Genomic DNA, 15,194 nt, shown 5'->3' on the forward strand with positions numbered 1-15,194 from the left:
ATTACATTAAGACATTTGTATCCCACACTCTCCTCTTGAGTTCAGTGTGGCTAACAAAAATTAAAAAGAACTGAGCATTCCCATGAAATAAAATCTAATTAAGATCAGATAAATTATAGTACATACCAGAAATTGTTTAAAATACACCTGTTTGAGAGGTATAAAAATATCAAGTAATTTTATCCAATATCTTATCATATTTGCAAGTCATTCTATCTATTTGCTGCCAGATTTGAAAACGAGGCTGAGCATATTTTCCTAGGACTAGAGTATGAGTCCTGATAGTAGGTGACGTGCCAAAGCAGTCTCCTGAGTTTAGGGCAGGGCAGATGAGCCTGCCTTTAACACCAAGGACCCAAGAACAATATCCTCTCTCGCTGCCACATCCACCCTATAAAACTTTGTAAATGTATGAAGAGCTCTACATATCTCTTCCGAGGAATTGCCCTCGTCTCCGCCCATGAAGACACCACACTTTTAGTAGAGAGTGTGCTCTCAAGGCAAATGGTAGCCGTTTTCCACAACCAATGTACGCTATACAAATCCATCTGGAGATGGTGACATTAGATCGGCCTGCCTAGTCTCGCTATACCGATGATCTGAAAGACGAAAGTCATTGGTTACTTCCAAGTATCGAAGAAGACTTCTCTGTACATCCAACAAATTCCAACACTTTGTCCTTCCTCTTGGAACCCATGGTTTGGAAGGCAGGTAACCAAACTTCTTGATTGATATAGAAAGATGACATGACCTTCGGCAAAAATGAAGGGACTGTACAGAGAGAAACTCCCACTTCTGTAAACCAATGGAATGGTTTCCTGCATGAAAGTGCCTGTATCTCTGAGACTCTTCTCACTGACTACCAGAAAAACTGTTTTCACTGTTAGATTCAGAAGAAATGCCTCCAGTAAAGGCTGAAAGGATACCTTCCTGAGTTCATTCAGGACAATGTTAAGGTTCCATGTGGGAAATGACCGCCTTACTAGAAGTCTCAACCTGAGCGCCCCCTTCAAAAATCAGATTATATCCAGATACAAGGCCAAGGGACCCTTTTCCACTCAGGTTCTGAAAACATGAGAGACCCACAACTTTTGCACTAAAAGGGATCCTACTGCAAGCCCCTTTTCTAGACCGGACTGCAAAAGAGCCAAAAACCACCAACACCTGATCATTTATTCACCACTGTTCAAACAACCTCCAGGCCTCAGCATAAGCCACGACTGTTGCTAGTCTTTTTGCTCTAAGGAGGATAGCAATAACCACATCCAAATAGCATTCTGCACTACGGCTGCGCGCTCAAGAGCCATGCCACAAAACCAAAGCATTCCAGATTCTCTAAGGGAACTGGACCCTGAGACAAGAGATCCATGTGCACTGGTAGACTGAGACCTTTGTCTCTTTGCAGGTACACCAAGTCCCTGTACCATGGCCTACACAGACAATCCAGAGCAACTAGGATCACCCGTCTGGGATGGTTCACTATCTGACGAAGACCCGGTCTATCATGGTCCATGGGGGAAACACATACAACAGGCCTTCTGTCAGCCAAGCTTGGACCAGAGTGTCTAAACCATCACTTCCTGGTTTGGCTCTCCTGCTGGGAGGAAAAAAAAAAAATTGAGCCACTTTTTTGTTGTCCGCCAACATCATGAGGTTGAGCATCGGATGTCCCCAGCATCACACTATGCAGTCAAATGCCCTCTGGGACAGTGACCGCAGCCCCGGGTCTAAGTTCTTCCTTCTGAGATAGTCAACTTGCACATTGTCTACCCCTGCTACATGTGCCGCTGATATTGCTTGCAGATGGATCTCTGCCCAAATGAATAGCAGCTCGGTCTCCAGGCACAGTAGAGCCTCCCTGTCAATTGACAAACCACCATCATGGCATTGTCTGAGAAACACCCTGATCGCTTTGCGTTCCAGGTGTTTCTCCAGAGTTTGCAAGGTGAGTCAAATGGCGCGTAGTTCCAGACAGTTTATGAACCACTTCTGCGAGAGTCCATCGACCTTAGGCTACAAGCCTGCAACAATATGCTCCCCAGCCATAGAAACATAGAAATAGACGGCAGATAAGGGCCACGGCCCATCTAGTCTGCCCACCTTAATGACCCTCCCCTACCTTTCTCTGTGAAGAGATCCCATGTGACGATCCCATTTTGTCTTAAAATCAGGCACGCTGCTGTCCTCGATCACCTGAAGTGGAAGACTATTCCAGCGATCAACCACTCTCTCGATGAAAAAGTACTTCCTGGTGTCACCGTGCAGCTTCCCTCCCCTGATTTTCCACGGATGCCCTCTTGTAGCCGTGGGACCTTTGAAAAAGAAGATATCTTCTTCCACCTCGATACGGCCCGTGAGATATTTGAACGTCTCGATCATGTCTCCCCTCTCTCTGCGTTCCTCGAGTGAGTATAGCCGCAACTTATCCAGCCGTTCCTCGTACGGGAGGTCCTTGAGTCCCGAGACCATCCTGGTGGCCATTCGCTGGACCGACTCCAGTCTCAGCACATCTTTGCGGTAATGAGGCCTCCAGAATTGTACACAGTTTTCCAGATGGGGTCTCACCATGGATCTATACAATGGCATAATGACTTCAGGCTTACGGCTGACGAAACCCCTACGTATACACCCTATGATTTGTCTAGCCTTTGATGAAGCCTGCTCCACTTGATTGGCAGTCTTCATGTCTTCACTGATGATCACCCCTAAGTCCCGTTCTGCTACAGTCCTTGCTAAGATCTCGCCAATAAGGGTGTAACTTTTGCATGGATTTTGGCTGCCAAGGTGCATGACTTTGCATTTTTTGGCATTGAAACCTAGTTGCCAGATCCTAGACCAGCGCTCCAGTAGGAGTAGGTCGTGCGTCATATTGTCGGACATTGAGTTTTTTACCGTTGCACTCCTGTCTACTACATTGCATAGTTTGGCGTCATCTGCGAATAACGTTATTTTACCTCGAAGCCCTTCAGCCAAGTCTCTTATAAAGATGTTGAACAGGATCGGGCCCAAGACCGAGCCTTGCGGCACTCCACTGATCACCTCCGTCATCAGTCATCAAAATCACCCAAGAGGAGATGCAGAGTGACACGCCTCTTGCCAGACTCTCCAGTCTCTGCCACTAACGTAAGCACCGCCAAGCTTCTACCATTCATTCCAGTGGCTTCTGGAGTGAATCCATCCATGGGGACCAGTGGGACAACAGAGCATACTGGAGGGGATGCATTTGAGCCCTCGCCCAAGGGACCACTTCTATGGTTGCTGTGATGGAACCAAGTATCTGGAGATAGCGCTATACCATAGATACTGGCATCAAGAAGTCTGAGATCTGTTTCATAAGCTTCCATTTGTGTGGCTCAGGAAGAAAGACCCAGCCTTCTGCCGTGTTGAAGCATAGTCCCAAAGTGCTCCAATTGTTAAACTAGTTCTAAATGACTCTTGCGGAAGTTGATGATCCACCCCAGGTCCTGCAACAGCTGGACAACTTGAGTCACTGAATTCTCTTCTTCCATCTTCGACGGGAGCCTGATCAGCCAATCGTTCAAATAGGGATGAACTTAAATTCCCTTCTTTTGGAGAAGGGCTGCTACTGCCACAATTACCTTGATGAAGGTGCACGGTGCCATTGATAGCCCGAAAGGAAGGGCAGAGAACTGACAGTATCTCCCCAGCATATGGAATCTCAAAAATCTCCTGTGAGCTGGATAAATCAGAATACGGAGGTAGGCTTCAATTAAATCCTAGGATGCAAGAAACTCCCCTGGTGTGGCTGCCGCAATGACAGACCGAACAGTCTCCATGCGGAAGTGTGGCAGCTTCAAGGCCTCATTGACTGACTTCAAATCCAGGATTAGTGTTCATTCTTCCGAGTCTTTTTTGGGCACTATGAACTATATAAAGCAGTGGTTTCCAACCCTGTACTGGAGGACCACCAGGCCAATCGGATTTTCAGGCTAGCCCTAATGAATATGCATGAGAGAGATTTGCATTTAATGGAAGTGACAGGCATGCAAATGTGCTTCATGCATATTCATTAGGGCTATCCTGAAAACCCAATTGGCCTGGAATGTATATTGTTGTCATCTGCATATATCAGGGAGTGAAAACCACATTCAGCGTGTTTCTTCCTCAAAGACGATATCACTATATGAAATATTGGGGAAAGTGGGGAACCCTGTGGAGCCCCACATACAGGGTTCCATACAGATACCTTTTCATTTTCACCTAAGTTCTACGTACTTCAAAAATACAGGATAGACAACAGAATATCATGGTCCACTAAATCAAGCACATTAGATGTGTCAAATTGCATCAGGAAAACCCTCCTTCCTACACTAGTTTCCTTCCTGATCTCAGAAAGTAAGGTGTCCATTACAGTCTCTATAATGTATTCACTCCTAAGGACTGACTGAGAATAATGAAAGATGTTAAGTTATTCCAAATATTTAACTGTGCCACTACCAAACCCTCCATAACCTTGACCATGAGGACAGAATCCACGGGTCTGTAATTAGATGCCACACCCAATTGAAGGGATGGAATTTTACAAATAAGGGGTATTATCCTCTTTCTCTCTATTGGGAATTGCCCCGTCTCATCTTTAGTGTCTCATCTTTAATAAATAAAATCAAAGATAGGACTATAGTTTCTTTATGTGCATTTACAACATAAACGTACCTTTGTCTTTGTCTGTTCAGCTCTACCTAGAAGAACAGCTTGGTGTTTCACAAGGCCATTGACAACAAAAGTCATCAATTCCCGGACTCGGCCATCGTCTAAAGGTGTCCATTTTATTAAAATAAACTGTGTTTCTGTAGGCTATAAAAAAAAAAATGTTCAATTAAAAGAAATAGTAAAGATATATTCCATCGGTAGCATTCATTCATTCTTACATAAGGACCATCCACAGGAATGAAAGGGATGTGCATAATTAATTCAAAACTCCATATTTAACATCTGCTAACCAAAAACACTTAAAAATATTACATCATTTAGGGCTCCTTTTACAAAACTGCAGTAGCGATTCTCCCATGGCAAATGTACCAAAGCCCATAGGAATTGAATGAGTTTCACTGCATTTACTGCACTGGTTGGTATTCGCTACTAAAGCTTTATAAGACAGGCCCTTAGAAATTTATTTCACCACATTTCAACCTTCTCTAATGAACACTTTGTGGTTTGGAGGTATTTTTAATATAACAATCTCCGCATTTCATATAAAAATCTTTTTTTAATCACTTAGGAAACTATTCTGAGCAAATATCCCAATACAGTACTATCACAACAGGGGTAAATAATGATGCTATTATCTGAATCTCTGTATAATCAAGTACAAGAAAGCAAATTTCTTCTTGTAAACCTAGATGCCAATTTTATGAATCAAGGGATGAATCTTAAGCATGCTTCACTGTAGCAAAGGTACTATCTTGCTGAGTATATTCATTTGTGTATCCCCCAAATGCATCCTGAACATTGCAAGAGACACACAAGTGTTTGCACATAAGTGGGGAAAAGAGCTGGAACCTAAACAACCTATCTGTGCCAGCCCAGGAGACATGTTTTGGAAGTGCTGGGTTGGTGGAGGTAAGCATGAAGAACAGGCCAGATTGTGCTGCCACTGTGTCTTCATCTCGGTCAGGTCAGCCCAGGAGTCAGTAAGAAAACAGAGCAGTGGTAGGTCAGGTGCCACTGCATTGACTTTACTCTCTCCTTCCTTTCCTTAAGCCTAGATTCTGCTGCAGTGACAGCTCCTCCGCCCTTCCAGTGGCTCTTCCAAACTAGGCACCATATTTTCATGCCTTTCATCTGCAAGGCAGCATTCAGTATTATGTGCTACTGAAGTCCAGTGCAGGTCCCTGGAGAACATATGTAACTCAGACTGGCATTACCAAGAGTAGCATACACAAGCCAAGTGCACCACCACTGAAATTAACAAAAGTAGAATGTATAAAGCAGCACTACTGCTTGGTCAAATAGGAGGAAGCCAGGAAAAATGAAGGCTTAAAGCACCAGGAGCAGCATATCATTGTCAACATGTTAGTGAATAGGCAAACAAGGGGGAGTGCCCATGGGTACATAGAACTATTGTAATATGGTGCCATGCACCTAAACAATTCTCAAAGGTGCCCAAATAAGAGGGAGGCACTGGCGAGATGTTTAAAATGCCTTTTTAACTGACACTACCCTTGAAGCAGTCAGGAGAAAAGCTGCTTGAGAGAGGGTGGCAGAGTATCACCTCTTGAAGCAGCTAGAGTGAAACAAGTAATGATTACCGTATATACTCGAATATAAGTTGATCCGAACTTAAGTCGAGACTCCCTTTCCCCCCATAAAGGAGAAAAAATAATAATAATAATAAAAAAATAAAAAATGGTTGACTCCAATATAAGCCGGACGGCTTAATATTCAAGTGCCCTGCCCTGTCAGGCTCTGCACCCAGCACTCTTCTCTCCCTCCCCTGTCAGGCATTGCACCCAGCCCCTTTCCTTCCTTCCCCTGTGAGACTCTGCACCCAGCACCCTTCCTTCCCTCTCTCCCTCCCCTGTCAGGCTCTGCACCAAGCACCCTTCCTTCCCTCCCTCCTTCCCTGTCAGGCACTGCACCCAGCTCCCTTCCTGTCAGGCACTGCACCCAACACCCATCCCTCCCTCCCCTGTCAGGCATTGCACCCAGCCCCCTTCCTTCCTTCCTTCCCTCCATCCCCTGTCAGACTCTGCACCCAGCACCCTTCTTTCCCTCCCCCGTCAGACTCTGCACCCTCCCTCCCAGGCTCTGCACACTGCCGCCCTCCTTGTCCAACTTTCATATCCATAACTAACCACTGAGAAAATAAGTGCATGGACAAGTCTGATCTTTGTTTTTAGTGTTATTTCCTTGCCTTCATTATAGAGCAACAAAATGGCTTTATTATAGAGCAACAAAATGCCATTCTATAGCGCATTTCTTCACTACTAGTTGCTTCCTCACTTACGAAGAAACTCAAGAGATTAAAACTCTTTACAACTTCTAACCTATCATCTTCAAAATCTTAATCATTTTCCGTATTCATGATCTTCATCTTATGTTCAGTTCTAATCCCAGTTTACTCATATAAACTTTCAGTTTGACTTTCTTCAGTAGATACAGCATATCTTCTTTACTGATGGAAATGAGTGTTGTGTCATTTGCATAATGCAGGTTGTTTATGTTTCGGCCACCAACTTTAAAAACGGACACATTTTTCTACCAAATTTGCTTTTCTAAAAATGGCTTCACCGTAAAAGTTAAACAGGTATGGTGATAAGATGACCCCTTGTCTGACACCACGTTTTATCGAAAACTTCTCACTGCAGCTGCTTGATTTTCGGAGAGGCTCTTTATAAGCAAAATTATGTATTTTGGTATTCCCATTTGTACTACTGTAGAGTTCTCCATAATTTATCATTATCTACACAATCAAAAGCTTTGCTACAATCAATGAAGCAAAAATATACAGGCTTTTTGATATTCTCTACTCTTCTCAGTATCCATCTAACATTGACAATATCATCTCTGGTTCCTCAACCTTTTCTAAAACCAGCCTTAACTTCAGGTAATTCTTGCTCCACATATGGTTGCAACTTTTGTTGTATTATTTTCAAGAATATTTTGCTAGCGTGTGAATTAAAGCAATTGTTCTATAGTTGTTACAGTCTTTGGCGTCACCAAAGAAATTGGAGCTATGATCGGGTCCTCATTCTTCTGTGCACACCAGCCTTGGAAGAATTTCCAGGCCATTGCATAAGCGGCTAATGTCTGCTTCTTGGACTTCAGGAAAGTGGCAATGACCACTTCCGAATAGCCATTGCGCACTAAGGCCATGCACTCAAGAGCCATGCCTATGACCAAAGCGCTCCACATCCTCCTGAGCAACTGGGCCCTAAGAGAGTAACTTTGAATAACAGGGTAGTCCGAGACCCTGGTCCTTTTTAAGACTGAACAGATCTACATACCACTGATGCCTCGGCTAGTCTGGTGCGACCAGAATTACCAGCCCCTTGTGCAATATTATCGTATAAGTCAATTGTTAAGAACATAAAAATAGCCTTACTGGGTCAGACCAATGGTCCATCAAGCCTAGAAGCCTGTTCTCACGGTGGCCAATCCAGGTCACTAATACCTGGCCAAAACCCAAAGAGTAGCAATATTCCATGCTACTGATCCAGGGCAAGCTGTGGCTTCCTCCATGTCTTTCTCAATAACAGACTAAGGACTTTTCCTCCAGGAAATTGTCCAAACCTTTCTTAAAACCAGCTATGTTATCCGTTCTTACCACAACAAATTCCAGAGCTTAACTATTCTCCGAGTGAAAAAAAATTTCCTCCTATTGTAACTTCGAGTGTCCCCTAGTCTTTGTCATTTTTGATGGAGTGGAAAAATCGATACACTTGTACCCATTCTACTCCACTCAAGATTTTGTAGACTTCAATCATATCTCCTCTCAGCCATCTCTTTTCAAAGCTGAAGAGCCCTAACCTTTTTAGTCTTTCCTCATACGAGAGGAGTTGCATCCCCTTTATCATCTTGGTCGTTCTTCTTTGAACCTTTTCTAGCGCCACCATATCTTTCTTGAGATAAAGAGACTAGAAATGAACGTAATATTCCAGATGAGGTCGCACCATGGACATTATAACATTCTTAGTCTTGTTAACCATCCCTTTTTAATAATTTCTAGCATCCTGTTTGCTTTTTTTGCCACCGCCACATTGGGTGGAAGGTTTCATCATATTGTCTACGATGACACTCAGATCCTTTTTTTTGGGCACTAACCCCCCAAGGTGGACCCTAGCTTCCGGTAACTGTGATTCAGGTTATTCTTCCCAATGTGCATCAGTTTGCATTTGTCCACATTAAACTTCATCTGCCAATTTCTCACAATCCGTATGCGTTTTAACAACTTTGAACAGTTTAGTGTCACCTGCAAATTCAATCACCTCACTCGTCGTTCTAATTTCCAGATTATTTATAAATAAGTTAAATAGCACTGGTCCCAGTACAGACCCCTGCGGCACTCCACTATTTACTCAACTCCATTGAGAAAAATGACCATTTAACCCTACCCTCTGTTTTCTATCTGATAACCAACTCCTAATCCACAACTGAACTTTGCCACCTATCCCATGACTCTAATTTTCTCATGAGCCTCTCATGAGGAACTTTATCAAAAACTTTCTGAAAATCTAGAAACACTACATCAACCGATTCACACCTGCAAAGAAGTCAAGCAAATTGATGAGGTAAATCTCGCTCGGCTGAACCCGTGCTGACTGTCTCATTAAATCACATTTGGCTATGTGTTCCACAATTTTATTTTTTATAATTGTTTCCACCATTTTGCCCAGTACAGAAGTCAGGCTTACTGGTCTATAATTTCCCGGATCTCCCCTGGAGCCCTTTTTAGATATCGGCGTTATTATTGGCCACCCTCCAATCTTCAGGTATTACAGATGATTTTATCGACAGATTACATCACCAACAGCAGGTCAGCAATTTCATGTATCTTTTAGTACAATTTCTAAACTGTGCTAGAAAATTTTGGTGAAGCACAACTTACATCATGAATAATTCTCTTAGTTATTTTCCTGTCCTTGTGGGTTGTAAAACCTAACTACTGCACATTAAACTCACCTTGAGCTGCCAATCAAAAGGCATACTCTAAATTCAAATATTACATTTAACTGCTTGTTTTGTTTTCCCTTGAGGCAACCATTATAAACATGAATACTTTCACATAATTGACAAAAGGCAGATTTTCTTTATGATTTTCTGGATTGAACTCTCAAAAGTAACATTCAATTATTTCAAGCAAGCATCCTTGAAATTTTATAAGCCACGCTAGCATTTTTAGCGCCAGCCACCATGGTAACAGCTCCTATGAGAGTCCGATCTGTCATTGCTGCGGCCGGAGCTAAAAATGCTAGCGTGGCTTTGTAGAGGAGGGGGTTAATTATTTAAAAAATACAATAATACACAAAGACATAATCATATATAAAATCAAAACAAATCCTTAACAACAGAACTATTACCACTATTGTTTGACATATATTTATCTAAACTAGACCAGACTTTTAATACATTGCAGATGTTCCCATCTTATCAGCGAGCAATAACTCAAATTTATGAACTTATAAAACAGAATACCACAGGTGGACATAAGTGGACATTTAGGAAGGAACTGTTCTTCCAAGTAGATAGAATTGTCTTTATGGCAATTGCCAAAAGAATATGCAGTTTGGTCCAAAGTTTACTCCTGGCAGAATTCTGTGCAAAAAGTCTGCACAAAAAATATCAAAATTCTGTGCCAAAAATTATTAATTCTGCAAATTTCACAACATTTAAACAATGGTTTTGCTAATTATTAACCATATTCCATTTAAAATAAAATGTTTTGCTTCTACCTTCATTGTCTGGATATTTTCCCACCATGTTGGTTTGTTTCTTTTTTCTGTTTTCCTATCATCTACTAATTCTTCTTCAAGTGGCTGCTATCTATTTGTCTTTTCTACTCCCTCCTGTCTATTCCCTCGCTATACCTGCCTCAGATATATTGATCATTCCTTTTTAACTTTTCTGCCTCTTTCTTACTTCTCTTTTTCACTTTCAGTTACCTATTAAATCTTCATCTTCTCTCCCATTACCCATCTTATTTCTTCCTCAGCCCTTCATTCCCTTTCATCTTCAATGTACCTCCATATTTCTACCCTCTGTTATATCTATCCTCTCATCCCTTTCCTTGCTACCCTCTCCTACCCCTCAGGGTTATACCATTCTCAGAGTCTTCGTTTCTCCACCATTACAGTCCAGCATCTGCTCTCTTTCTTCTCTCCCCACTGTCGTAGTCCAACATCTCCCTATCTCTTTCCTATTGCATCCTCCCGCATGGTCCAGCATTTCTCCTATTCTCTTCCCTCACTCCCATTTCCAGGCATCTCTCCATTCTGCTCTGAATCCAATCTCTCTCCCCCCAACTTTCCTTCCTTTCACCCCTCCTCCCCCCACCCCATGCCACCAACTATTCTTCCTCTCACCCCTTCCCCGTACCACCAACTTTCTTTCCTCTCACCCTTCAATTTTACTTCCTTTACTCATCTAAACTCTATGGCAGTGTATCTGAACATGCGGTATGCGTACCCTTGGGGGGTAAGTGGCATAGCTGCCGTGGAGACTATTACCTGCCCACCTGTCCGTTGAAGCTGTGCTGCCGCTGCTGTGGATCCCCCCTTGCTGCCCACCCCACCCACTGAAGCTGCTGCCAGGGATCCCTGCCTGCCCTCCCTCCCTCCTGAAGCCGACACACAGGGAAAGCTTTCCGGGTCCCAGTTACCTACTTGCCGCACTTGCTCGTTCTGCCTTCAGTGGCTTGTAGGGGGGAGGGGGGAACGCACAGCAGGCAGCAGTTCACGCACTGCACGAAGCTGACCCAGAAACTTTCTCTGAAGTCAGAGCTGAAGTCTGAGGGAAAGCTTGTGGGTCAGCCACATGCAACGTGTGAATCACTGCCTGCGCTTCCCCCCCCCAACAAGCTGCTGAAGGCAGATGGAACAAGTGCGGCTTGAATAAGGGGACATGATCTTTCTAGTATGAGCGGGGGGGGGGGGGGGGAAGAAGCGCTTGGGTGCATTGGAGAGGCACAAACAAATCTGGGACAATGGCTGAAAGGCAGGGAGGGGGCACAAACTCGACTCAGAAGGAAGGGAGGTGGCATGAACATGGGACACAGAAGGGAGCACTAACTTGGGACATAGGAGGGAGGGAATAGAAAGGGAGAATTGTTGGGCATGAGTGTGTGAGTGAAAGAGATGGTGGCACATATGGATGGAAGAGAGAGGAAAATTGGGTATAGAGAGAGGTAGAGATGTATGGGGAAGAGAAGGATGAGAGGGAGAAATGTTGGATATGGTGGTGGAGAGGGAACAGAGGGACAGATTGAAGGGGATGCAAAGGGGGAGGAATATTGGACATAGTGATGGAGGGAGAGATGTGGCATAGTGCTGGAGAGGGGTGAGAAAAGGAGAAATGGGCATGGGGCTGATGGGCCGTGGTGGAAAAATGCTGCAGCTGATCCAGGGGATGAGACAGGGAGAAATGTTGGACTCATGGAGGGACAGAGAGAGAGAGAGAGATGTTGGTTGGGGAAGGAATGAGGTCTGTAGGAAAGGAAGTGTGCAGGAGGCAGAAAGAAAGAAATATTGGATGCAGTGAGAAGGAAGTGCAACCAGAGACTCATGAAATCACCAGCCAACAAAGGTAGGAAAAATTATTTTATTTTCAATTTAGTGATCAAAATGTGTCTGTTTTGAGAATTTATATCTGCTGTCTATATTTTGCACTATATTTTCTGTTTTTTTCTAGAGCTGTTACTGAAATGACATTGCATATTTTAAAGTCATCTGCCTTGACATCTTTGAAAAAAAAACCCACGAATATAAATGATAATTAACATTTTCTCTGCATACAGTGTACTTTGTTTTTTTTAATTTTGAGGTTACCATTATGTATTAATAAGATTATATTGTGTGTATATGAAAAAATGGATGAAAGAAATTGCATTACAATTAGTACTATTATTATGGGAGTGGGGTCTAGGGCAGAGCCCGGGCAGATCTGGGGCAGGTGTCCGACTTAGGGGGTACTTGGCTTGAAGTTGAGAAACACTGCTTTAAGGCAGTTTGTTGCAAACTATGTGCCTAAGCACGCTAATGTGCCCCGGAGAATTCCAGGCGTGCCCCGAGATGCCGGCAAGGAGAGGAGCCGGCTGACTGCGTACAGGATGTGCCTCTCGCAGCTAGAGGTACATCCTGTAGTCAGCCAGCCAGCACCTGCGTGTTTGCTCCTTTCCCTCACTGGTGGTAATAGGAGGCTCAAGGCTACAGCTGGAGAACATTTGTGCATGCGCATGATGTCATCATGTCAACATCCATGCATTTCTGGGTGCCCTCCAGCCCGCAGCCCCAAGATTAGTGTGCCAGCAGTTCAAAAGGTTTGCAACACACTGCTCTAAGGCTTGCTTCTCTGGGTCGTGGTCTAGCCAGCGATTCTCAAATGCTGCCTATACCGCAACCCGAAAATGGTCAAAGATTTTGTGCAGGGAAAAGGGAATTCTGGGCGACTGGGCAATTCTGCAGAAATTCTGCATTGCGCAGTCATGCAGAATTCCACCAGGAGTAAAAGTTGTTGGCCAAGCTAAAGTTCCAAATATTACAATCTTTAAAGATAATGGCTCCTTAACATGAAATACTGCAGATATAATTTTCCAAACCCAAGCAACCAAAAAGCATAAGTTGACACATTTATATAATATGTAATAATGCGCCTTGGATTTGCAAAAGCAAAGAACCGGTGGAGCAGTAGCTGTCCAAGCACCTGAGCAAGAAACAGCAGCACACAAAAGCCCCCAGGAAGCGACAGCTAGACTAGGGCAGCGGGATGTCTCGTACTCACCTGCAGCACCAGCTTCCTCTGTTCCAGGCTGAAGCCTTTATGAGTAGGACACTTGTCGATTAGGACCTCAGCCGACTCGGAGTGCGGATTCTCTACAGCCAGCAGCACGGTTTTAAAAGAGCCAACTTTGACGGTACCAAAAGTGACAAAGGGCGGCCGGCAAAAGTGACTGAGAATCAGCCTCGGGCACGCTGACTCTCGCCCTCCGCCGTTCTGGCGAGGGGAGTCGGGGCTGAACCCCAGAGCGGCGCCAAATTGCCTGAGAGACGACATCGCCACCTCACTTCAGTAAGGCGTTCTCCTGCATGGCAGCGGCTCACCCTTAGACACCGTGGAATACCCTACGAGAGCAAGCCGACGCCGCTTTCCGATGACCAAATTCCTCTTCTCAGCCTACCCTTTTCTTGTTTCGTACGTCCTAAAAAACGGAGATACAGGAAAGGACTACTAAGGTCTCGCTAGAAAACAGATGCAGAAAATCCAAAATTGCATCACTATCACCGGCGGACAAACAGCTCCTCTAGCTATTCAAACCACAACGCTCAACCAATCCGTAAACGCACGCGACTCAACCTTCAACCAATCGCTTTTACGCAAGCGTAGTTAACCAATCAGAAAACGTTGTTTTATTTAAAGCTGCCCTGCTTTTGGAGAGACGGCATGGCGGTCGGGTCTGGGTCCTTACCACGTTACTACTACTATTCATTATTTCTATAGCGCTACCAGATGCAGGCAGCGCTGCACAGAGTCAAAAAGAGTAAGAAAACAGTCCCTGCTCGAAAGAGCTTACAATTTAAACAGGCAAGACAGACAAACAGGATGTCTTGGATACAATCGAGGGAACGGTTAATCAGCAGGATGGGTTGGAGGGCAGAGTACGGTTAAGGATTGAAAGCAATATAAAAAAATGGGTTTTCAGTGTTTTTAAACAAGGGAAGGGGCTTGACGAACAAACTCGGGTAATTTATTCCAGGCATAGGGGGCAGCTAGATGAAAGGAACGAAGTCTGGAATTGGAAGTGTAGGAGAAGGGTAATGCTAAGAGTGATTTATTGCGTTAGTGCAGTGAGAAATAAAATCGCAGAGGTATTAACTTCGGTTTTAACTTATATTCTTATTGCAATGAGAAATAAAGTTGCAGAGATGTTAAATTCTGCTCTACTTAGATGTCTCCTATGTGACCAATGTCCATGTTCCTATGTGCTGGACAGCGCACATATGGCTCAGGGTGTCCACCTGGAATTGTCGATAAGGTGCTCACAGAACTAGAGAATGACACGGGGAAAAAATCTGTCCCCGTCACTGCACCGTCCCCGGCCCACCATCCTCTGCACCGTCCCATCACCGCCGTTCCCTTCACCGCCCCATCACCGTCACCGCCATCCCTTTCACCGCCCCGTCACCGCCACTGCCATCTCATTCACCGCCCTGTCACCATCCCCGAAGCATCCATATAAGCCTTAGTTTATATGCAATATTTAGCTTATTCCTTTCTTATAAATCAAAGTTCTGGCTGCTGAACTAGAGAAAGAGATGTTCAGCTGGCAGGGCTTTGTTTATAAATTTTTATCAACACAACTAATATACTACTTTATCCTAAAGCAATAAATAAATAAATATAATTTTTTTTCTACCTTTGTTGTCTGGTTTCTGCTTTCCACATCTTCTCATTCAATTCCTTCCATCCACTCTCTCTGCGTCTTCCATTTGCTGTTACTGTGCCTCTCCCTTCACCCCCTC

General features: G+C 44.1%; 1 protein-coding gene across 1 annotated transcript in view; it reads right to left on the minus strand.

The window, feature by feature from the left end:
* ASPM (assembly factor for spindle microtubules) overlaps positions 1-14,010 on the minus strand; it is a 222,198-nt gene extending 208,188 nt beyond the window's left edge. The window contains exons 1-2 of the mRNA XM_033916408.1: positions 13,456-14,010; positions 4,675-4,815 (exon numbers count right to left, since the gene is read on the minus strand). Of these exons, the coding sequence (XP_033772299.1) occupies positions 4,675-4,815; positions 13,456-13,728 (414 nt within the window). The 5' untranslated portion in view covers positions 13,729-14,010. The remainder of the gene's footprint in view (positions 1-4,674; positions 4,816-13,455) is intronic.
* Positions 14,011-15,194: the final 1,184 nt, after the last annotated feature.

The sequence above is a fragment of the Geotrypetes seraphini genome, chromosome 12 (assembly GCF_902459505.1).
Source record: "Geotrypetes seraphini chromosome 12, aGeoSer1.1, whole genome shotgun sequence".
Lineage (NCBI taxonomy): Eukaryota > Metazoa > Chordata > Amphibia > Gymnophiona > Dermophiidae > Geotrypetes > Geotrypetes seraphini.